At 54.5% G+C, this 24,402-nt stretch overlaps 1 protein-coding gene and 1 non-coding gene across 8 annotated transcripts in view; one reads left to right on the top strand and one right to left on the bottom strand.

The window, feature by feature from the left end:
• The window catches only part of PPP1R12B (protein phosphatase 1 regulatory subunit 12B), a 168,585-nt gene that overhangs the window by 31,645 nt on the left and 112,538 nt on the right, over positions 1-24,402 (top strand). For 6 of the 7 annotated variants that reach the window (XR_003515052.1, XM_027565846.1, XM_027565845.1 and 3 more), the window contains exons 2-5: positions 14,597-14,727; positions 20,116-20,234; positions 21,702-21,861; positions 23,736-23,880. Coding sequence is in view for 6 of the 7 variants with exons in the window: in XM_027565846.1 (XP_027421647.1) it covers positions 14,597-14,727; positions 20,116-20,234; positions 21,702-21,861; positions 23,736-23,880 (555 nt within the window). In the remaining variant the exon portion in view is untranslated. Of the gene's footprint in view, positions 1-7,987; positions 8,008-14,596; positions 14,728-20,115; positions 20,235-21,701; positions 21,862-23,735; positions 23,881-24,402 lie in introns of those variants that run through there. The other variant, XM_027565848.1, reaches the window with a different exon arrangement.
• On the bottom strand, positions 666-856 carry LOC113907102. Its single transcript, XR_003515095.1, has one exon. It is a non-coding gene; the product is annotated as a U2 spliceosomal RNA (small nuclear RNA).

Below are 24,402 nucleotides of genomic sequence, written 5' to 3'. Positions count from 1 at the left end.
CCCTGCAGCCTGTGGGATCTTCCTGGCTCAGGAAGTGAACCCGTGTCTCCAGCGTTGGCAGGCAGATTCTTTACCGCTGAGCCACCAGGGAAGCTCCAGAAGTGTTTGTGTTCTGGTTTTTGTTAATATTTGTTCATGTATCTTTGCTGGATTTCAGTTGCAGCATGTGGGATCTAATTCCCTGACGAGGGACTAAACCCCGGCCTCCGGTATTGGGAGAGCAGAGTCTTAGCCACTGGGCCACCAGGGAAGTCCCCGGACGTGTTTTTTAGTTTGTTGTTTATGAAGGAAAACTTACAGCAAACCTAAATTTATATGAAGAGGGGAAGGGTTACGTAAATTATAATATATTGATATATTCGTAGTGTGGCAGTCTTTCGCAGTTGTGAACAAAGGATAGACTTGGATAGACGTGCAGTTACGTGGAAGGTGTGAAAATATTGGGGAAGACAAGCCGTAGGGCAGCTAAGCTCGTGTGCCGTAACTCCTGGGCGCCACGCCGCCGGAGCCTGCTCACCCAGAGCCTGTGCTCCCAGCACAAGCCTCCCGTGCCCCGTGGAGCGCAGCGAGCCTGAGCACAGCAACCAAAAGAAGTTTTTAGTGAGAGAAATACAAATAATATATCCCTATTTGTGTTTTTTATTTTTTTTTTCCTTTCTTTTTTTCTTTTGTGCACCGTTCCTGGACGTACTGCAATACCGGGTCGATGCGTGGAGTGGACGGAGCAAGCTCCTATTCCAACTCCTAATCCCAAAAATCCATTTAATATATTGTCCTCGGATAGAGGATGTATCAAATATTAAACTGATAAGAACAGATACTACACTTGATCTTAGCCAAAAGGCCGAGAAGCGATTCTATTTGTGTTTTTAAAAGCCTAAAAGATGTGTAAAAAACTGTCCGTGTAGAGGTGCATGTGTCTAGCCCGCACTTTAGGAGGATGCACACCAGGCTGTGGGGGTCACTGGTTCTGTGCAGTTTGCCGCTGTCGTTCAGTCGCTCAGTCGTGCCCGACTCGTTGCGACCCCCTGGACTGCAGCACGTCAGGCCTCCCTGTCCTTCACTGTCTCCTGGAGCTTGCTCAAACTCATGAGTCCGTGATGCCATCCAACCATCCCATCCTCTGCTGCGCTCTCCTCCTGCCTTCAGTCTTCCCCAGCATCAGGGTCTTTTCAAGTGAGTCAGTTCTTCTCATCAGGTGGCCTAAGTATTAGAGCTTCAGCATCAGTCCTTCCAATGAAAATTCAGGGTTGATTTCCTTTAGAATGGACTGGTTTGATCTCCTTGCAGGCCGGGGGACTCTCAAGAGTCTTCTCCAGCTCCGTTAATTCAAAAGTAATCTGAGAGTTGGACTAGGGCCATGTTCCCTAAATTATTGTGGTGGATGGTTTCAGGAAAAAGAACTTTACATTTAAAAAAATTTTTAGTAGTTTCTCTTTTATCCCCAGTAGTGAATTTATATTATTAGCAAAATTGATTATCCTTAGAAAACTGAAAAATAGAGTTACCGTATGATCCAGCAGTCCTCCTCTCCTGGGCATGTATCAGACAGAACTATGATTCAAGGAGTTACATGCGTCCCAGTGTTCACTGCAGCGCTGTTTGCAGCAGCCAAGACATGGAGACACCCTGAGCGCCGTCAGCAGATGCCGCGCCGAGGCCCTGCTGCACAGCCGGCGTCCCGGCCCCGAGGGCGCTGGTCAGCGTCCTGCGATGATGGAAATAATGTGAAGTGTATATACCTGCCTCACTGCGCTGTGTGCCAGAGACCAGGCGTGTGTATCAGCAGTGCTTCAGCCGATCTGTTCATGAAAGCACCTGTGTAGACCCTGCCTCTCGGCTGTGGAGCCTCAGTTCCCGGACCAGGAACTGGACCTGGGCCACCGCAGTGAAGCGCTGCGTCCTGACCGCTGGGCGGCTGGGCGCGTCCTTCCCCACCTCCACACCGGTGCCCCTTCAGGACCCCTCCTCTGGCCTCGCTGTACCTGCTTCCCTCGGGCAGCAGCGAGGCTCTTCCTGCTGGCAGTCGGGCGTCTGTTCTCACCCTCGGACGCAGTCCCCACGACCCCATTCCTGTCTTCAAAGCCGCAGGCCCTCCCTGCTGCCTCAGGGGCGGCCTCCACTGCTGCGCTCCACCCTGCCCGCCTGTCTGAGCACTTCGGTCCAGCAGGTGAAGCCGTGTGCCCGTGTTCATGTGGGCCCCACCCCCAACGGAGCGCAGACTGGCCAGACTCCTCACCGTTCCAGAAAACTGGTTTTGCTCCTCTCCTCTAGACCCTTGTGTGTCCTGCTCCCTTTCTTCTAATTGGGCTTCCCTGGTGGCTCAGCTGGTAAAGAATCCACCTGCAGTGCAGGAGGCCTGGACTCGATCCAGGGGTTGGGAAGATCCCCTGGAGAAGGGAAAGGCTGCCCACCCCAATTCTCTGGCCTGGAGAACGCCATGGACTGTATAGTCCATTGGGTCCCAAAGAGTCGGACACGACTGAGTGACTTTCACTTCACTTTCTTCTGATTCTCTTTATGCCTCTGTTTTCATCTGGTGACTCCTTCTCCTTTATAACAGGGGTGAATAACATCCATTTTGGGAGGTGCTTCCCATGACCCCCAGAGTTCATGATGTCTGTCCTCTGACACTGTACTTAGCTCTTTTGTTACTTTAGACTCTCACTCCTGTGACGTGTATATTTGAATGACTGTTCTACCACTAAATGGTAAAGTCTTACTCGTTTTTGATTCCTCCCTGTTTTCCAAAGGACGGTGTCTGGCATAATGTTGGCCTCAGAAAATGTTCCCAGGGTGTGACAGCACCTCACACCCTGGACAGGTCGCTAGGAAGAGTCTAACCTGTTCTTCGGTGATGCGTGTCAGTGCTGGATATGTCTTCCCAGCTTCTCCTCTTGTGCTAACAGGGACTTGATGGCTTTCGACAGCTGGTGACCCTGTCTTGGCAAGACCCGGTCTGTGGCCCAGGGCCCCGTGAGCTGCTCTCTGTGTCTCCCGGTCCTCCGATCTCCTCTGTGCACCTCCTTCTCTTGTTAACGGCAGGGCTGCTGCTGTGGTCTGAGCTCACCCAGAGTTTATACCTCATTTCTGTCTATTTTAAATGCAGCGGATACTTTCTGCCTTTTCCTAGGGACTCAGCAAGTGTGGTGATATACAGAATGTGGTCACGGTAGCCGCTGCTGCTCACAGAGCATCTCATATGCTGGACACTCGGTGCCCTGTGGGCCTTCGCTTGTTTGAGACCCCTGACGCAGGCCCCACGGTCGGCGTGTGACCCCTGACCTGGGCCCCGAGTTCGGCGTGTGACCCCCTGACACGGGCCCTGTGGTCGGCGTGTGATCCATGATGTGGGCTCCGTGGTCGGTGTGTGACCCCTGACTCGGGCTCCGAGTTCAGTGTGTGACCCCTGACGCGGGCTCTGCCGTCGGCGTGTGATCCATGACGCGGGCTCTGCGGTCAGCGTGTGACCCATGACGTGGGCTCCGAGTTCGGTGTGTGACCCCTGACGTGGGCTCCGAGTTCGGTGTGTGACCCCTGACGCAGGCTCTGTGGTCGGCGTGTGATCCATGACGCGGGCTCCGTGGTCGGTGTGACCCCTGACACGTGCACCCTTGGTCTGAGAGAAGCGCTCGCCTGGGATTTGCCAGTTACTCGGCCTCACTCGCGGTCCCTCGGTGTTAGGACCCTCCGTGCATGACAGGGTTGAGGTTTGGAGACTGGACTACGAAACTTCTATCTGAGACGAATCATGGGCTTTGAGAAAATGCTGCGTTCATCTTCCAGGCCCTTCATCTTCTTCTTGACTTTTCAAAAACCCGCCTCGATGACAAGTTAGGGTCGCTGGGCACAGCCTTTGTATGTAGTACAGAAATTGCCACGTGATGCCTGTTTGACAGCTCAGTGGGCATTTCTTCATTTCAATGCCCAGGGACGGTGAGGGAGACCTTATTTGAAGGGTAAGGGTGGTGGCACTTCTAGGCGGTCCTGTTAGACCCCGAGTGAACATGTGTTTGAAATCAAAACAGTGTCAACCTCAGACAATAAGGTGCTTGCTCTTAACTGAAGGAAGGTTTCTCTGGCCGCAGATTATAGCCGGTTACAGCCTTGGGGACAGGATGCCAGTTTACTGAGAGCAAGAATCTTGGTCATGTGACACTGCATGGAAAATACTTGTGCTGCCTCTGTCGGCTCTCTCCCCTGAAAGGCCACAGATCTGTGTCCAGAGCCGGCCCGAGCGCTGAGCGCATCTTCAGATATAGTTCTCACCACTGGGGCCAAGCCACCCATGCCCGCAGCCCAGAGCCCTGAGCCAGGCTGGCGGTGCTGGGGCACCTGTTGCGTTGGACAGTCTGCCGTCGTGATCCCCGACAGGCAGGCTCTCTGTGGCCGCAGTGGACGCTTGACTCAGTCGTGGGTCAGGCGGTCTGAGCTACAGTAAAGTAGAGCCTTTTTGAAGGGCTTATCTGCTCAGGGTTTATCCAAATGTATTGAGGCCTGGGCCGCCTTGACTCCGCTCGAAGGCGTCTGATGGCATGCTGAGGCTGCCCTGCTGGAGCCCGGGGCCTGTGAGCTGAGCCGTGTCGGTGAAGCCTGGGGCCTGTGAGCTGAGCCGTGTCGGGTCCACAGCCTCGTGGTTCAGCCCTCCCACGTCCCCGCCCGCCATGGCCCCAGTCCTCAGGCGGTGCTTTCAGCAGCGCGTCTGACGAGAGCACATGGTCAGGCCTTTCAGGGCATTTGCTCTTTGGGCTGAAAATTGATTTTAAAACCTTCTGGTAAAATGCAGCTGTGTCTTAAGAAGTGGTGTAGTTGATTTCCTGACCATTTTCATCTGGCAGAGAAGCGGTGACTGGCTGCAGTGACCCCCGTTGGCACCAAGGGCGAGGTTGCCGCCGGTCCTTGCGGGGCTGATGCCTGCTCCATGTCAGGCGTGTCGGGGCCCTGTGGTCTGTAGCCAACCACCACGAGCTTGGTGGCTGGAAACAGCAGGAGCCTGTCCCCTCACGGCTCTCGAGGTGGGAGGCTGAAGCCTGAAGTCAGGGTGCGTTGGGGCCGCCCTGGCCCTGGAGCTCCAGGGAGAGGCTCTCCTCTAGTCTCCCAGCTCCTGGTGACGGCCAGCGTGCTCCAGGCTCTGCCCCAGGCACTCTGCCGCTCCTCTCCTGTCTTCGCCAGCTCTCCCCTGCCTGCTTGTCTACCTCTTAGCAGGACGCTGGTTGGATTTGGGGCCCCTCGGGTCATCCAGGACACTTCCGCACCTGGAGACCGTAACCTGCCTACACCCGCAGGGCCCCCGTGTTTGAGTCGGGTCCCCCTCCGGCTCCTGGGTTAGGAAGTGGACGCACCCCGCTAGGCTACCATTCCGCCGCTGCCCGGTGGATGGAGATGCGTGCCCAGCACAAGCCGTGCGGCGTCAGCATGCTGCCCTCAGTGGGGCCGGCCCACCCCAGGACGTGCCGTCTGCTCTCAGTGGGATGAGTCTGGAGAGGTCTTAGAGTCCAGGTAGCCAGGAGTCACCTGAATCTGTAGAAAATGGGAGTTTCTATGTGTTTGGGCGTTTGTTCTTTTCCACAGACGTCTGTTGGGGACCTGCTGGGTGCCAAGTGTGGTCCTGGTATTTGGGATCTATCAGTGAACAAATCTCCAGAGCGCCCTCCCTTGTGGGAGCTGCACTCTGGCTTTGCTGGTGGACTTGAGACTGCATGTAGGTGATTCCGGTGCTTGGTGATAAGCACTTGTGTGAAAGAAATTTGGCTCTTTGCTGTTATGTCCAGGCATTTAGGGTTTTCAGCATAAAGTAGACATTGCATAATTTTGGGAATTATATAAATTTTGAGTTATATAAACTATAAATTGTTATTACTGGGTTATGCAAGTTTGGAGGATAGAGGACAAGATAGTGAAAGGTGTGGAAGGGGCCGCGTCTCCAGCGTCGCCCTCCCCCAGTGTCGCCCTCTCCCCCGCGCCACCCCCGCCCCCGGGCGCCCCCTCCCCGCCCCACCCCTGGCATCATCACCCCCCAGCAACCTCATCCCCCAGCGTGATCTGTGGGATCGAGGCCGGGAAATCCGGCTGCCCAGAGCCCGGCGTCAGTGTGCTGCGCCTGCACCGGAGTGCACGGGCCTGGGGGGACGCTCCTCCAGGCCAGGGCAGGCTCTGAGACACGGCAGCGAGGTCGGCTCTGGGCCCGTGGCGTGCGGTGGCGGTGACAGTTGCGGGCTATTCTGGGGATGGAGGCAGCTTTGTTCTGTGAGGCCTCCCTCACACTCCCAGATTAACGCCGTCAGCTGCTCCTGCCTCTGATAGAGAGGGCAGGGCAAGGTACAGTTGAGGGGGGTGGTGCTCCCTTTTCTCCAGGCCCTGAAGTCAAGCCTTTTTCCTGGGGGAGAGATGCTTATTGCCAGGGAACGGTGACATGCTGGTTCTAGGAAGCTTTAAATGATTACCTGGCAATTTCTCTGGTAGCCTTCTGGACTAATAATTAAATAATATCTCCTTTTCTCAAGGAGCTTAGAACAGGTTGTTACTTTAGTAATATTCTGTGTCGAAAGTGACATCAGAAAGCCCTTTAGTGTCTTGGCCTGTTCCATGGGAGGCCCGTGCAGCCCTGCGTGGGGGCCGTGGCTTCGTAGGTGGCCGCCTGCCCGCCCCTCACTGAGGCCCGGAAGAGGCGCAGCACAGCTGCAGAGGGAGTGGGCAGAAGCGTCTAATGTAGTCTGTGTTTAGCTGAGAAGCCTCTCAAGGACTGTTTGTTTCTCTTCCTTTAGTCATACTCATTCTCCTAGTGAAGGGGAAAGTCGCTCAGTTGTGTCCGGCTCATTGCAACCACGCGCACTGCAGCCCGACAGGCTCTTCTGTCCTTGGGGACTCACCAGGCAAGAATACTGGACTGGGTAGCCGTTCCCTTCTCCAGGGGTCTTCCAACCCAGAGACCCAAACCCAGGGCTCCCGCATTGCAGGCGGATTCTTTAGCCATCATGGAAACCCTCCTAGAGGGAAACAAATTCCCCAAGACAAAGAACAGAGAATGGTCCCCCTTAGATGCCTGAGCGGAGAAGGCAGTGGCACCCCACTCCAGTACTCTTGCCTGGAAAATACCATGGACGGAGGAGCCTGGTGGGCTGTAATCCATGGGGTCACGAAGAGTCGGACACGACTGAGAGACTTCACTTTCACTTTTCACTTTCATGCATTGGAGAAGGAAATGGCAACCCACTCCAGTGGTCTTGCCTGGAGAATCCCAGGGACGGGGGAGCCTGGTGGGCTGCCGTCTATGGGGTCGCACAGAGTCGGACACGACTGAAGTGACTTAGCAGCAGCAGCAGCAGGTGCCCGAGAGCGTCTGCCTGCAGCTCTGTGGGCTGGCCTGCCTGACAGGGTCCGCTTTAGTTGACTGTGGACAGACTGTTTGACTCCCGTGGCTTCTGACCTAGGGCCCCACAGCATCCCAGGCGCTACAGGGGTTTCCTGAAGGCAGGCGTAGGGAACAGGCTCCGTGATCCTGCTGGCTCAGAGTCTAGAGCTGGAGGGCAGCGGTGCGTGAGGATGAAGTAGGATTCATGCTTTTTCCTGGGAAGGCTGTTGCTGTTGAGTTGAACCGTTGGCTTAGAAACAGCGCCAGGCACTGTGCCAAGGCTATACCCTCTGAACCCTCACAAAGCCTGCGAGGTGGTGGTGTCCCCACCCCCAGCTGAGCCCTGGTGTTCAGGCTGCGTCCTCACTCGGGACTGTGCGCACTGGCAGGGCTGGTCGCGAGCCCGGGTCTGCCCGGCCCCTGCCATGCCCTGTGGAGTGCCAGGCGGGGCATCTGACAGGTGTGCCGCTCTGCCTCCTCCCGGATGACTCTGCAGACGGGCGCTGTCACACGAGGCTGGTGGCGGTGTCTCGGACATCCTCACGGCGTTGTTCCTCACGGTGTCATTCTTACACGGACACCGTGTCAGGGGTGTGAGAGTCATAGACGGGAGTGATCATGGAGCTGGCAAGGAAGAGAGCGGAAGTTACGCTGAGGTAAAGAAAAGGAAGGGGAGACGCGAGGGGGAAGAGAAGACACATTTCTCCTGTTTGGTACCTGCCGCGCTGGGGTGACATTACCTCTGGAATTTGGCTCAGTCATCTAAGGATGAAGAACTGTCTTGAGAACATTGGCTCCCAGAATTCTGTCTGGTGATGGTATGGCCCCTGGCTAAGTGTCCCAGCTGGTCTCCTTCCAGAGCCAGAGAGATTTTGCAGCCAAGCAAGGAGCAGCTGACTCGTGCTCCTTACTAGCACAGGCCAAGAGGGCACATTTGACCTCCCGACACAGTATATGACTCCTGGGCAGAGAGTGTCCTTAACCTCTGAAGCACTGTCTCCTCCTCGAATTTCAGTACCTATTTGAAAATACCGTCTTCCATCCTTCCAGTTAAAGTATTAGCAGCTTTTAGTGACATATTCTGTAGGGGGTTAGCTAAATCTTAACCTGTGGAGTTGCAGACTGGCAGACATGCAGAGTGGGAGAGATTCACTGATAATCTGAATTACAAAATGGTTCATAATATTATGAATAGTTATGAAATATTTTATATGGTAAGGAAGTATGAGGAAAGCTTATAGAGTTGATCAACCTAAGCAAACATAATAGGAAAATTTTTGATTTTTTTTGGAACTGCTGGTTGAAAAAGAGGCTTTTTTGAATACTGGCTATAAAAGTCATCTGGCCTCAAAAGGTCAAATTGGAGGGATATATGACTTCAAATCAAATCGAGGTTAAGATGTTTAGCTAATTACACTAATTGTAAAAAGTATATCATGTGGTTTGGGGGAAATGAACACGATGCTTTTTGTAACCAAGATTGTTGTTGTTCAGTCGCTGAGTCATATCTGACTCTTTGTGACCCCATGGACATGGACTGCAGCACGCCAGGCCTCCCTGACCATCACCAACTCCCGGGGTTTACTCAAACCCGTGTCCATTGAGTCGGTGATGCCATCCAACCATTTCATCCTCTGTCGTCCCCTTCTCCTCCTGCCTTCAGTCTTTCCCAGCATCAAATGAGTCAGCTCTTCACATGAGGTGGCCGAAGTATTAGAGCTTCAGCTTCAGCATCAGTTCTTCCAGTGAATATTCAGGGTTGATTTCCTTTAGAATGGACTGGTTTGATCTCCTTGCAGTCCAGGGGACTCTCAAGAGTCTTCTCCAGCACCGTAGTTCAAAATCATGAATTCTCCTGCGCTCAGACTTCTTTTTAGTCCAACTCTCACATCCGAACATGATTACTGGAAAAACGATACTTTTGACTCTACAGACCTTTGTCAGCAAAGTGATGTCTGTGCTTTTTTAATACACGGTCTACATTTGTCATAACTTTTCTTCTAAGGAGCAACCATCCTTTGATTTCATGGCTGCAGTCACCTTCCGCAGTGATTTTGGAGCCCAAAAATGTAAAATTTGCTATTCTTTCCATTTTTCCCCTTCTATTTGACGTGAAGTGATGGAAACAGATGCCATGATCTTAGTTTTTTGATTGTTGAGTTTTAAGCCACCTTTTTCACTCTCCCCTTCTGCTTTCATCAAGAGGCTTTTTAGTTGTTCTTCACTTTCTGCCATTAAAATGGTATCATCTGTATATCCGAGGTTGCTGGTATTTCTCCAGGCAGTCTTGATTCCAGCTTGTGCTTCATCCAGCCTGGCGTTTCTCACGATGCACTCTGCATGTGCAAGTTAAATAAGCAGGGTGACAGTGTACAGCCTTGACGCACCCATTCCCAATTCTGAACTAGTTTACTGTTCCACGTCTGGTTCTGCTGCTTCCTGACCTGCATACAGATTGCTCAGGAGGCAGGGAAGGTGGCCTGGTGTTCCCATCTCTCTAAGAATTTTCCACAATTTGTTGTGATCCACACAGTCAAAGGCTTTAGCAGAGTCAATAAAGCAGAAATAGATGTTTTTCTGGAACTCCTTTGCTTTTTCAATGATATAGCAGATGTTGACAATTTGATCTCTGATTCCTCTGCCTTTTCTATATCCAGCTTGAACATCTGGAAGTTCTTGGTTCACATACCGTTGAAGCCTAGCTTGGAGAATTTTGAGCATTCCTTTGCCCTTCTTTGAGATTGGAATGAAAACTGACCTTTTCCAGTCCCGTGCTGAGTTTTCCAAGTTCGCTGGCATATTGAGTGCAACACTTTCACAGCATCATCTTTTAGGATTTGAAATAGCTCAACTGGAATTCCATCACCTCCAGTAGCTTTGTTTGTAGTGATGCTTCAAGGCCCATTTGACTTCAGACTCCAGGATGTCTGGCTTTAGGTGAGTGACCACATCATCGTGGTTATCCAGGTTATTAAGACCTTTTTTGGGTACAGTTCTGTGTATTCTTGCCACCTCTTAATATTTTCTGCTTCTATTAGGTTCATACCATTTCTGTCCTTTATCATGCTCATCTTTTCATGAAATGTTCCCTTGGTATCTCAGTTTTCTTGAAGAGTGTTGAGGTCCTTTAATGGACCAGAACCTGGTGGTCCGGAGTCGACCACTAAGAAAGTAAAGGAGAGAAAGAGGCTGATATTCCTTGGTTTACACAGAAAGCCAGTAAAGCCTCTGACATGGGACTTGCTCTGTTCACAGAGGCCTCAGGTGCCCTCTCGATGGGGTGAAGATGCAGAGCGCCTTCTCGAGAGGGTCTTAGAAGCCCAGGCAGGAAAGTAAACTCAGAGAGCCTCAGTGCTCCAGGGGATCAGCCTGAAAAAGAGAGAGAGGGAGAGAGAGAGAAAGACAGACACGGAGACCAGAGCTCTGATGGAGCAAAGGTGTTTTAATCAACATGGTGTGGGCATATATACTGTCTTACAAGGTAGTTATTCTCAGCAAAGATAAAGATTAAAATTCCAGGCTTACAAAACATAGGCGATCCATATTAAAGAGAGAGAGAGTTGTAAACAATCACTTTTACGGTGTGGTTCACAAGAAGAAAGAGGGTACTTATCACCATATAGAAACACTAATGAAGGAAATGCCTGGATTCCTCAGTCCTGGGAGACGCTTGCCTCTCCTCTTGATTCCTGAATATTCAGGAATTAATAAGGAGCAGAGAATTCCTGACAGATCCAACACAGCACACAGGAAGCCTCCTGTTAAATGCTTCCTGACGGAAGAGATCTCTAGTCTTTCCCATTCTGTTGTTTTCCTCTAGTTCTTTGCATTGTTCACTTAAGAAGGCTTTCTTATCTCTCCCTGGTATTCTCTGAAACTCTGCATTTAGTTGGGTATATATTTCCCTTTCTCCTTTGCCCTTCACTTTTCTTTTCCCAGCTATTTGTAAGGCCTCCTCAGACAACCGTTTTGCCTTCTTGCATTTTTTTCCTTTGGGGTGGTTTTGGTCACGCTTCCCTGCACAGTGTTGCCAGCCTCTGTCCATAGCTCTTCAGGCACTCTGTCTATTGGATCTAATCCCTTTAATCTATTTGTCACTTCTGCTATATAATCAGAAGGGGTTTGATTTAGGTCAGACCTGAGTGACCTGGTGTCTATCCCGGATTTCTTCAGGCAGTTCAGTCCAGTCGCTCAGTCATGTCCGATTCTTTGCGACCCTGTGGACTGCAGCATGCTAGGCTTCCCTGTCCTTCATCAGTTCCTGGAGCTTGCTCAAACTCATCAAATCAGTGATGCTATCCAACCATCTCATCCTCTGTTGTCCCCTTCTCCTCCTGCCTTCAATCTTTCCCAGCATCAAGGTTTTTTCTAGTGAGTCAGTTCTTCGCATCAGGTAGCCAAAGTATTGGAGTTTCAGCTTCAGCATCAGTCCTTCCAATGAATATTTAGGACTGATTTCTTTTGGGACTGACTGGTTGGATCTCCTTGCAGTCCAAGGGACCCTCAAGAGTCTTCTCCAATACCACAGTTCAAAACCATCAAGTCTTTAGCGCTCAGCTTTCTTTATAGTCCAACTCTCACATCCATAGCTTTTACTAGATGGACCTTTGTTGGCAAATTAATGTCTCTGCTTGTTAATACACTAAGTTGGTCATAACTTTTCTTCCATGGAGCAAGCGTCTTTTAATTTCATGGCTGCAGTCACCATCTGCAGTGATTTTGGAGCCCAACAAAATAAAGTCTCTCTCAGTTTTCCATTGTTTCCTCATCTCTTTGCCATGAGGTGAATCTTCAGCCAAGATTACCTAATTAAATAAATATCCTCTAGTTTGAATCAACCGCTTGTCATCCAGTGCTTGTTTCTAAATGGGATTGACATGAGGTTTATCTGGAGAGGTTTCTGTTTTAGTCCTCTTGCTGGATAGATGCTTCTTAAGTGTTGTAGTTCTCCTCAGAAGCCTGGCTCAGTTCTCCCCAGGGAAATCTTTTGCTATTTAAACGGTTGTCCATTGTCGTTCAGTCGCTATCTTGTCACTTTTGTGACCTGCCCCCACCCCACCCCCACCCCAGACTGCAACGCACCAGGCTTCCCTGCCCTTCACTATCTCCCAGAGTTTGCTCAGACTCATGTCTGTTGGGGCGATGATGCCATCCACCCGTCTCATCCTCCTGCCCTCAGTCTTCCCCAGTTGCTCATTATAACTGTAAAATATCCATTGGTATGTTTCATTGAAGACATCAGTTCTCAAACTGTTTGATCTAAGTAATCCTTGACATTCTGAAAATTTCTTCAGGACCCTAAAGAGCTTTCGTTCATAAGTATTATTACATATTACTGAAAAGTGTTGAAACTACCTGCTTAGTAATTCAGTCAAAATAGCAGTAGCCCATTATATGTTCATATGAAACAGGTACTTTAGTGGAAAAGAGCTGTGTACTTTCAGAACCAAAAGCAAAGTAAAAGCAGCCCGTCGACGTGGCATAAAGGGAAGAGCGGCTTGTCCTGCACCTGCGTGACTCTCTGCTCGCGTCTGCCTTCTGTGTCCTGTGATAGGTTGTTCTGATGAATGTATGTGAGGGAAATCCGGGCTCACACGGGTGTCTGTGTGGAAGGGGGGAGTGTCCTAACAGTCTGCTCACACGGCTACGGGTGTTCCAGGTGCTGTGCTGAAATGCCAGCAAGAGTAGCGTCTTAAATATTAGTCACAGTCTGGAATCTGGATTCCACACTGTGGAATCAGTGGAGTTTCCTTACTTTGTGACGTTAAAGTCCAGCATCTACCCTGTGTTTTGAGTGGATTTTTTACCTTGCGTGGTTTTCTCACACATGAATTTGCTTTTGTGGAAAGTATGGGTTCCTTGAGTTACACCGATTTCCAGATGTTAGTATGTATTTCCGTTTACAGTATAAATCACCTTTTTTGATAATCCCACTGATCACATTGGAAAACTGAACATTAGGGAGCTGTCAGGCTCTTGGTAGTTTTTTCAAAGTTCTGGTTTTAATTGGATGGCCAAATTTTGTCATTGGCAAGAAATACGAGGTTTCTTTCCCTTTGAAGTGACAGGCTCACTTTTCACTTTCGCGCCTTGATTGTCGTAGTTCATCTGTTGGTTCTTTTTGGTAAAGTAGCATCTGTGAAGAAAGCTGCGTGTTCATCTGGCACCTTGGGCAGGTACACAGAGGCTTTGTCCGCAGTCGGCGCTGAGCGCGGGCTGTGGGGAAGGGCCACACGCGTGCTTGCGGTTGTCAGAGGGCGTTAAGGACACTTAGAATCCGTGATTGAGGGTTAGTCACGTTAAGAGTTTCTACGGCTTCTTCAGGGTCATTATTGAGGGAAACCGGCCTCTAGGTGTTTGCTTTGCCCCTCAGAGGCTCCCGGCTCCTCGCCGTGGGGCTGCGTGTCTGAGTGCGGGCCTCAGCCAGTGAGGGGCAAGCCGGATATTAACAGTGTACACAAGTCAGCTTGACCTGGATAGTTGTTCTCAGCTAAAGTTTTAATTTCTTTTCTTCTTTTGCGAAGGAGGGGCTAAGAGACAAGTTTTAAAAAAGGGACTCGCATTTGCTGGGCCCTGAAGCATCTCCGCTGCTCTGGGTCCACCGGAGCCTTGACGGTAGTCGCCTCTGTCCACGTGGCTGTCCCTGCTTCTGTCCTCTGGCTGTGCTCAGATGGCCTGTGGGTCTTGTGGCTGTCCTTGCTGGCTGAGAGTGGGCTTGCAGCCTTTGTTCCGGAAGCTTCTCTGCCTTCCTGACGTTGCACAGACACACGTGCCGTGCTGTCTGCAGCTGCTCAGACGGACGTGGAGAGGAGCACACGGCTTCTGTTTGAGGGCTCACCGCACCCTCTCGCCAGAGCAGAGATGGTTCAGCAGTCCTGGAACCTCAACTGCAGCTTCCCACTGAGAAAGGCGTATTTGAGCCTGTAAGATTCATAGGCAAATCAGTGGTTCCTGACGTCGCTCTTGGATGACGTGATGAAACAGCACTTCAGCGATCACTGTCCTTGGTTAGTCCTCGCGGCACTGTGACACGATCAGTTGCCATCATGCCGCTTTCACAGCTGAGCACTGAGGCAGGGAGGGAGTTGGGGGGTTTGCCTAAGATCCCAGGGCTGAGCAGCCCCCCAGACACCCTTCAGGACGTGGGGGCTGACACGCCTTGTTCCCCGGCTCCGCCGCACCGCCAGAGCCGGGGCAGCGTCCCCACACGCACTTGCTGAGTCAGTGACGGGCTTTTCCTTGCAGGCCTGCATTGACGAGAACCTGGACGTGGTGAAGTTTCTGGTGGAGAACGGAGCCAGCGTCAACCAGCAGGACAACGAGGGCTGGACGCCCCTGCACGCAGCAGCGTCCTGTGGCTACCTCAACATAGCAGAGTGAGTGGCTGGCGGTGCGTGCGGACACACGTGCTCTTCTGCTCTCGAGTCTGAGTTTCACATACAGCCGTGACCGCTCTTTACTGCAGTTCATAAAAGCGGGCAGTTGAATTAGTTCTAAGGAATAATTGATAACTGTGTTTTGCGCAGCTGCTAAATCTGCAGCTTCTTGGTTGAGATTTTGTGTTTGCTCCTGTTTGTAGGTGGTGCGTACTTGTTGGGACGCGCGGGGGTGGCTTCTGCTGGTCGCACTGTCTGGGCTGTTTCTAGCGGCTGTAGCTGGACATGTGCGGGGGCAGACCTGGGGAATTTCTTCACACTCTGTGTAGAAGAGCCCCACCACACAGTGTCTGGGCTGGAAGGGGTGCTGAGTGAGTGAGTGCTGAGTGAAGGCGTGGCCAGGGAGATAAGGTAGTCACATGTGTTCTGGATGAGACTAACTGTGGATTGCTAAGGTAAGTTCTCTACATAAAGCCGTGGTCCTTTGAAAGTCAGATGAGGTGTTTCACGGCCCCTTTCTGCAGGAGTGGAGCCCGTTATAGCCCTCCTGTTGCACAGCAGGGCGAGCTCTGTTGGCAGCGCTGCAGAGGGCTGGGAGCGATCCCTCGGAAGCCTCGCTGGGTCCCGTGAGAGGGTGCCGGGTGCAGGGAGTTAGAGGCGGTGTGCTGACAGACGCTGCAGGTTCTGAGGAGCAGGCGCCCGCAGCAGAGCTCCCCTCCTGGGCGGCCCCTCAGCCCACCTCTGCAGAGACATCCATTTACCTGAGAACCATGAACAGAGCCTGCCCGTCCCTTCTCACTGGTGTTTGTCTGTTCAGCGGCTTGTTTGTGATTCTGACCTCCTACATCTCATTCCGTCCGGGGTTCTGCTTTTCCCCTAGAAGGTGACAGGCAGAGCTCAGCCTGGAGTCGTGCTGGCCCAATCCTAGGGTCTGTCTCCCTCCTTTTAAAGTGAAGCTGAGACGGACGGTGGCTGCGATCGCTTTGTTGCCGTGGTTTCTTTACCCTGGCTTGTGGATGAACATGGTTCCTTTGGAAGTAAGTTCAAACTGTTAAGTGTCTGTTGCCGGAACAACCACTACTTTGAGTGAAGTAGACTGGTGAGTCACTGTCTCCTCGGGCACAGGTGGCCAACCCGGAGGCGCGAGCTGGACCAGCCCTCCCGGGCCACTGCTGGCTGTCCTCACCCTCCCCGTGTGTCCCCGTGCGGCTGCATTCCCAGGCCCGCAGAGCCCCCCTGCCCCGCAGAGACCCCCAGCCCTGCCCGCAGAGCCCTCCACCCCCACCCGCCCGCCGAGCCCGCCCCCCCGCCCCCACAGAGTCCCCCTGCAGAGACCACCGCCCAGCCCTGCCCGCAGAGCCCTCCCCCACAGAGCCCCCCAGGGCCCTCTACCCCCTCCCCGCAGAGTCTCCCCCCCCACAGAGCCCCCCCCCTTGCAGAGACCCCCACCCCCTGCCCACAGAGCACCCTCTGTAGAGACCCCCCACCCCCTGCCCGCAGAGCTCCCCCTTGCCTGCAGAGACCCCCACCCCCTGCCCCCAGAGCTCCCCCTTGCCCGCAGAGCCCCCCTGCAGAGACCCCCACCCCCTGCCCGCAGAGCTCCCCTTCACCCGCAGAGCCCCCCAGAGCCCTCCACCACGCCCCCCCCTGCCCGCAGAGCCCCCCAGAGCTCTCCACCCCCTGCCCACAGAGCCCCCCGCCTTTAAGGGCCTCAACCGCAGGGTCTATGAGCGGTGTTTCAGAGATTAGTGCCCCGTCTTTCCCTCGTTTTTCTTTTTGTATCTTAAAAACCTTAAAGATTTTATAATTCTTGAGGTAAAAGAGTAAGAATGAGAGTAAAAACCTTACACTCTCATTCCCAGAATCTTTAGAAAGTCTAAATTTCAAGCAAGTGGAAATGAAGAACAGCCAGACTCCCTTTCTAGGGAAGAATCAGTGCATTCTAGCGTGATGACCTTTTTTAGTCTCATATTTCAACTCTGTATGATACATTTTAAAAAGAGGTTAGGGCTGTTACTGCGCTTGGAGTCAGGCCTGTCGCTAGTCAGCTGGGTGTCTCACGCTCCTGTTGGCACCGGTGTCTGACTTAGAAGCGGCGGACGGACCGTGTCTCACGCTCCTGTTAGCACCGGTGTCTGACTTAGAAACGGCAGACTGACCGTGTCTCACGCTCCTGTTAGCACCGGTGTCTGACTTAGAAGCGGCGGACGGACCGTGTCTCACGCTCCTGTTAGCACCGGTGTCTGACTTAGAAGCGGCAGACTGACCGTGTCTCATGCTCCTGTTAGCACCGGTGTCTGACTTGGAAGCGGCGGACGGACCCAGACAACAGCATTTAGAGCGGCTTTATATTAGTGGTGCTAATTTATTCTGAGTTTTTGAACACATCTCGGTTTCTTTGTTCACCCCTTAGAATAGTAGCAAAAAGACCTTACGTTGGTGGTGACTTAAGAAGGACACAGAGGCTTTATTTTCTTTCTTTCTTCTTGTTCTTTTCTGGCCAAGCTGTGCATGGCTCGTGGGATCTGAGTTCCCTGACCCGGGATGGAACCTGGGCCATGGCTGTGAAAGCGCCGTGTCCTGATGACCGGGCCTTTAGGGAAGTCCCAAGAGAGGCTTTATTTTCTAAAGGCCATGTTTACTGAAAGTGAAAGTGAAGTCACTCAGTCGTGTCCGACTCTTTGTGACCCCGTGGACTGTAACCTACCAGGCTTCTCCATCCATGGGATTCTCCAGGCAAGAATACTGGAGTGGGTTTCCATTTTCCTCCTCCAGGGGATCTTCCCGACCCAGGGACTGAACCCGGGTCTCCCGCCTTCCAGGCAGACGCTTTACCCTCTGAGCCACCAGGGAAGCCCATGTTTACTGAGCTAAGAGGTATTTCTGAGCCTCAGGGTAACTGTAAAGATCCTCAGGATTACAGGAAATATTACTTCATGGACACTTCGGTGGCGGTGCCATGGTTAAGATTCTGTGCTACCACTGCAAAGGGCGTGGGTTCCGTCCCTGGTGGGGGAATTAAGATCCCTCATGCCGCACAGCATGGTCAGAACAGAAAGAAGACTTCATAGGTGATACTTGTTCAGGTAACAGTGTGAACCTGGAGAGGCTCCGCCCCCATCAGCCCGCCCCCAGGGTGAGGATGGTCTGGGGCAGTGTCTCACTTGGCACGTATCCCTCTGATTCGGGGAGACCCAGGTCATTTCTGGACAGGAGTCGTCTCCATCAGGGTCCGAGAACTTCTCAGGAAAGGGAAAAGCAGGGCCTTTATGCCCGAGTGACGTTGCCGCTGACCCAGGAAAGAATGGAAAAGGCGTCCGAGTGGAGCAGCTCGATGCTGGGTTTATTTCGAGCAGTGTTTGTGGGTTGCTAGGAGAGAGTGCACGTTGGATGTCACAGTGGTGATGCCCGTGAGGAGGACACAGCTGTTGTCCTGGAGCTGCAGTCAGCTGGGGGCGGGCGGGGGCAGAGGGCCAGACTTAGTGCCAGAGGCGGAGTCCAAGGAAGAAGAGGGAAGGTTCGGCTGTCAGAACATGCAAAGGCCTCTAAAAGGGGCTTTGAAAGACATGGAAAGTTTCTAATAATAGCAGGAAAGGGGGGAGGGGAGTGTGTTTCATCAGTTGGAGGGACTGTTGAACTGTGGGAGGCAAGTGAGCTATTGTGTTTGGGGATAATGCGGGGTTCAGGGTGAGCAGAGAGGGTGCAGCTCAGTCCACATGTGTGTGTGCGGGGCTGACTCTGGGGGAGTGTGGGGTTCAGAGTGAGCAGAGAGGGTGCGGCTCAGTCCAGGAGCGTGTGTCCTGCGCTCACTCTGTGTATTTTTTGCATTTTGGTTTCCCAGGGTTGGGAGGTGAAGGAGCATGGACATGAAGGGCAGCAGGTGGCCTTAGTGTGGTCAAGGAGAGCAGAGGGAGCGGCTAGCCTCAGCGCGGAGTCTGTCTTCCTCTGAGTCTGTGAGGGGAGAGTGGAGACAGCTGAAAGTCAGATGAGTTCATATATGTGCAATCCACCTGTAAGGTAGACACATTTATGGGTGCTCTGTTTATACCAGGTACTAAGCAGTGAGAAAGCAGTACCCTCGAAAAACGTGCTATAAATCTAATAGCTGCAGATTCTCCTCTGCCAGCTCCTGAATGCAGTGGCCACGCATTATCTTTTTAAATTCTTCTGCAGTGTCTTTAAAACGTGTTGTTGTTTGGTCATTCAGTCGTGTCTGACTGTTTACGACCCCATGGACTGTAGCCCCCCAGGCTTCTCTGTCCCTGGGATTTTCCAGGCTAAGTGGAAAATACTGGACTGGGTTGCCATTCTCTTCTCCCGGGGATCTTCCTGATCAAGGGATCGAACCTGCATCTCCTGCTCTGGTAGGTGGGTTCTTTACCACTGAGCCCCAAGGGGAGCCTCAGTGTGCTAAAAACGTGCACCCTTAAACGCAGAAGGGGACCTGTAAATGCTTGCTGCGTTGTGGATTGGTTGAAGTCTAATTTAAGCAGTTTTTCTTTCTCCTTTAAATACTTGTATTTGGGAGCACTCTGGCATTGTTGGGGTTCTCACTGGCCCCAGAGTGACTTGCTGTGGTGCCAAGATGAACTGGAGCTGAAGTCAGAAGATGGGGCCATAGCTCTGTCTTTCAGCTCTAACAGCACCCACGTGGCCTAATCCTGAAATTGTGTAAGACTCATTATATAATTGTACGTGAAAGTACTTTGAAAATCAAAAGGATCTCTGTAAGGTATCAAAGTTATCAGGCCTTTGCTCTTTAGTATTGAACACTGTATTGCCTTTCGATATAGAATCTAATTATTTAGAATATACTCGTTTATTTCTTCAGTCATTTAGTTTTGTCTCAGAGTGTAGACTTCATGGAGTTGGCTGGTTGGAGGGAGAGTTCCGTGGACGTGTAGCCTAGGCAGATTTATGAAAACTGTAATTGTCCTTCGTTCTGTTTTCGTGCCCTGGCACTGCTCACTGTGCTCTCAATGGGAATGGGGAGCGCTTCTGTGAGAATCGCTCCGTCTCTTCCGGGGACTCCGTTCTCAGTGTTAGCGGTGTCCCAAGCCCTCCTGGAAGCCTGGGTTTGGGCCTCGGCCTGGGGTGAGCTCGAAGGCTGCGTGTCTCCCTGGTGGTGTTTACACAGCGCCCTGCCGCCCACCGGGACTGAGAGAATGGGGTTCAGGGACGAGTGTAGAAATCCCACTTGTAGGCATTGTTCTTATCAAGAAATAGAGACGCTTTTGATCCCAGCTGTTGAAGGCTAGTGGAGTGCCTTATCTGGGACCACACTAAAACTCCAGATGGAGGCCATGCTCTGCGCGGAGCCCCAGGCACAGGAGTGCCGCTGGTCTCAGACTGGAGAGGTTGATTCTGATTCTGGTCTTGTCTGCATAGGTATTTCATTAACCATGGAGCCAGCGTGGGCATCGTCAACAGCGAAGGTGAAGTTCCCTCTGACCTTGCAGAAGAGCCTGCCATGAAGGACCTTCTTCTGGAGCAGGTGAAGAAGCAAGGTGAGCTGAGGGCCAGAGGGCAGGAGGGGCCTGGGCATCGCTGCACGACACTGTCTGCTCACGCCGGCCGTTGCTGCCCACGGCACATGTCCTGCTAGTCCTCGTGCGCGGATCAGCCAGGCCAGACTCCAGAGGCGCGTGCGGTCGGCCCGCCCCTGCAGCCCTGGGCCGTGCACCGCGGTGTAGTCGGGCGGCCGGTGGGCGCTGTGGCGCTGCAGGGCAGGCTGAGGAGGGGCGCACGCCAGCTCCCGAGTGTGCAGACGGCGTGGGCGTGGCGTTCCGCGGCCCTTGTCCTTCTGAGCACTGGCCAGTCCTCTCTCTGACTTTGCGCCTTTCCTCTTGAGCAGAGCTGAACGTGGTGCTGATGGGACATTTGTTGCAGCCTCTGAAGTGATCTTTAACCATCCTGACTATGAAATTTTCTGGCAGTTTGTCACAGTGAGGAAGCTAATTAATTAGACGAAGAAACTCTGAAAATACTTACTTTATATTTTCAGAAGAATCCACTTCAGAGAACCGGTCAGGATCTCTGACTGGAGGTCTTTGGGTTCTTTTAATTTAAAAAGTTGCAAGTAACCCTGGGCCTGCATGGCAGGGAGGACAGGCCTTGGGGCATCTGCCGGAAGTGCCTCAGAGCCGTGTGGGCCCGAGGCGCGGGGACGTGCCTTCCTGCCGGGAGCCCCGCACCCACAGTCTGCGGTCCCCCTGGGGGTCTCTCTGCTGTGACCTTCCTGATGGGATTCCTGCTGGCCGGACGGGCCTGCGTTCACACCACCCAAGGCCGCCTTTGCTCCAGCAGCAGAGCTGAGGCGCTGAGACAGGCCGAGTGCCTGCAGAGCTGAGAATACTAACACTTAATAACTTGTCCGTAATGTTCTGAAATAGAATCCCTCGGAAGTGTCTCTGTGCTGACTGCTCCTCAACTCTAGGCCACAGAGCTTCACTCAGCATGTTTCTGTACTCAGGGAAATGAACTTCAGAGGGAGTTAATTTATCAAAGTACATGATACCTGAGACTAAGGTTGTTGCCCCGTCTTAGGTGTAGCAAGGGGAGAGGAGGGGCAGACGGGCCTGGGGCGACCGCTCTGTGGCCCCGAGTGACCGCCCGGCCTCCGCGTGTTTATCCCCTCCTGTGCTCAGTGGGGGTGGTGACAGCTGCCCGCAGAGGACTGTGGGGAAGCAAAGGTTAGCGTGTGGAAAGGCTGTGACTGTACTGCTGCAGGTGCTACAGAGCAGCAGCCCGCCTGTCTTCAGGTTCTTAAGGCCAGAGTGCCTGCAGGCCTCAGTGGGCCCGCCGTCTGTGTTAGCCCTGTGGCCTCTCCCTGGGGGACTGCTGGCGGCTGTGAACGCCATGGCTCTTCTGATGCAGAGTGAGTTGGCTGAGCACCAAGCTGCTACTGGCGCTTGGCCCTCAGGCGGGCCTGCCGGGCCGCGGCGGCTGAGTGGCTGTCCGGCATGCCTCCGCAGGGCTGGACCTCGAGCAGGCACGGCGGCAGGAGGAGCAGCAGATGCTTCAGGACGCCCGCCAGTGGCTCAACAGCGGCAGGATCGCCGACGTGAGGCAGGCGCGCTCGGGGGCCACTGCCCTGCACGTGGCTGCAGCCAAGGGCTACTCTGAGGTCCTCAGGTGGGTCCGCACTGCGGCAGGGACACACAGCCAGGAGCAGACGCAGCGCTGAGGTTCCCAGAGGGGGCACTGTCCTCTCTGCCCTCCTCCCCCGTCGCTGTCCCTCCTCCCCCCTCTGCCCTCCTCCCCCGTCGCTGTCCCTCCTTCCCCCCTGCCCTCCTCCCCCCTCTGCCCTCCTCCCCCCTCCTCCCCCCGCCCTCCTTCCCCCTCCTCCCCCCCGCCCTCCTCCCCCCTCCTCCCCCCTGCCCTCCTCCCCCCTCGCTGTCCCTCCTCCCCCCCGCCCTCCTCCCCCCTCTGCCCTCCTCCCCCCTCGCTGTCCCTCCTTCCCCCCTGCCCTCCTCCCGCCTCTGCCCTCCTCCCCCCTCCTCCCCCCGCCCTCCTTCCCCCTCCTCCCCCCCTGCCCTCCTCCCCCCTCGCTGTCCCTCCTCCCCCCCGCCCTCCTCCCCGCTCTGCCCTCCTCCCCCCTCGCTGTCCCTCCTTCCCCCTGCCCTCCTCCCCCCTCTGCCCTCCTCCCCCCTCTGCCCTCCTCCCCCCTCTGCCCTCCTCCCCCCCGCCCTCCTCCCCCCTCCTCCCCCCGCCCTCCTCCCCCCTCCTTCCCCCTGCCCTCCTCCCCCCTCTGCCCTCCTCCGCCCTCTGCCCTCCTCCCCCCCGCCCTCCTCCCCCCTCCTCCCCCCCGCCCTCCTCCCCCCTCCTCCCCCCTCTGCCCTCCTCCCCCCTCGCTGTCCCTCCTCCCCCCCTGCCCTCCTCCCCCCTCGCTGTCCCTCCTTCCCCCCTCCTCCCCCCTCTGCCCTCCTCCCCCCTCCTCCCCCCCCCCGCCCTCCTCCCCCTCCTCCCCCCCCGCCCTCCTCCCCCCTCCTCCCCCCTCCTCCCCCCTCTGCCCTCCTCCCCCCTCGCTGTCCCTCCTTCCCCCCTGCCCTCCTCCCCCCTCTGCCCTCCTCCCCCCTCCTCCCCCCAGCCCTCCTCCCCCCTCCTCCTCTACCTGCTGGGTCGTTCCCTGCCCTCCTCCCACTGGCCGCCCCGGCTTCTCCTGGCGCTCTCCGGGGAGCAGAGCTGGGGTGGCCTGGAGGGCCTGGTGGGTCTCCTGCTGCTTGGCGGTTCATCTCCGGGTCCCCTGCACCCCCCACCGACCCCCGCGGTACAAGCAGACATGCGTCCCTGTGTCCTCTGTGGACTCGTTAGGCTGGTGGCGTAGGTTTCAGGGGAGCTGTACTCGCTGCGGTAGGGCGGTCGCCCGTGCGGGAGGGGTCTGGACTCTTCCGTCTTCCCATCCCTGTGCATCCCCCTGCTTTGTGGAGCCTCAGGGCCGCCGGCAGGTGCAGCGCTGGCTGCTGGCAGCTCCGTGTGTGTCTGTCAGCAGGCGCTCTCACTGCTTGTGTCCTGGGACAAGGCTCCTGGTCTGTGTGGTGGGTGTTGGTGCTCCTGTCTTCAGGGCAGGGTTCCCTTGCTTGCTTCTCTGGAGGCCTGCGGCGGTGCTGCCTCCATCAGCTGGGGGTCATGCTGGCCTCCACATGACCCGCGGCCTTGGAGCCTCAGTGGGAGCCCCTGCAGACACTCCTGCGGTAGGAGGTGGCAGACCGCCTGGAGAATGGGCGCGGGAGGAGGGAGAGGATGAGGGGCCGTGGGCCGGGCTCCGGACGGGGCTCTGGGTGATCTCTGTGCTGAGGGATGACATGGCTACACCCCAGTGTGGCCTCGTTCGGGGGGGACTCAGCTGTGACAGCTGCACTGATGCCTGAGAGAGCAGACCTGGGCTCGGGGCCGGGGCTCGGGGCTGGGGCTCGGGGCTGGGGTCTGCAACATCAGACAGATGGCTGTGCGTTGGGCAGGGAACCCTGATGCAGAGGATCTGAACGTCTCGTCCGGATTCTCCTCAGACTTTTGATTCAGGCTGGCTATGAGCTCAACGTCCAGGATCACGACGGCTGGACCCCTCTGCACGCAGCCGCTCACTGGGGCGTGAAGGAGGCTTGCTCCATCCTGGCGGAGGCCCTCTGCGACATGGACATCAGGAACAAGCTGGTGAGTGGACGCCCCCAGTGGCGTCCTGGAGCACGAGGCGGGAAGGCCCTGCCCAGTGGCCAGGCCTGCCATCTGGAGCAGGCACCCCCAGCAGCTAGAGCCCTGCACCTGCCCCATCCACCCACCTACAGGCACATTCGCCTGGTGACATGAAACCCGTCTGCTGACTCTGCTTACACCGAAGCCCCTGAAACAGACAGAAAATGAAAAAAGAAAACGTTCTTACCTTAGCGGAAGTGAGCAGTGGGGAAGCCCGAAACCGCTATCGGGAGAAGTGTGAAATGTTTCAGCTTTTCATTCAGAAGCGTAATAGCTGAGCCCTGCTCACGTCCATTCGTTAAAACGTGACGACGACAGCATCCTCGAGTTTGGTGATCGTAGTGCTGTCCAGCCTCGCTTCAGGCAGCTTAGAGGCCCTGCAGCTTCCTCTCACCTGCTGCTGCCGAGGCCTGGCTGTTTGCTCAGGGCCCACTCCGCTCTGCCCCGCCCCGCCCCGCTCACCCAAGGTCTGTGGGCCCGGGC

Source organism: Bos indicus x Bos taurus, chromosome 16, assembly GCF_003369695.1.
Source record: "Bos indicus x Bos taurus breed Angus x Brahman F1 hybrid chromosome 16, Bos_hybrid_MaternalHap_v2.0, whole genome shotgun sequence".
NCBI classification, from domain to species: Eukaryota; Metazoa; Chordata; class Mammalia; order Artiodactyla; family Bovidae; genus Bos; species Bos indicus x Bos taurus.
The sequence above is the reverse complement of the archived record's forward strand: the minus strand, read 5'-3'. Positions and strand labels throughout refer to the sequence as shown.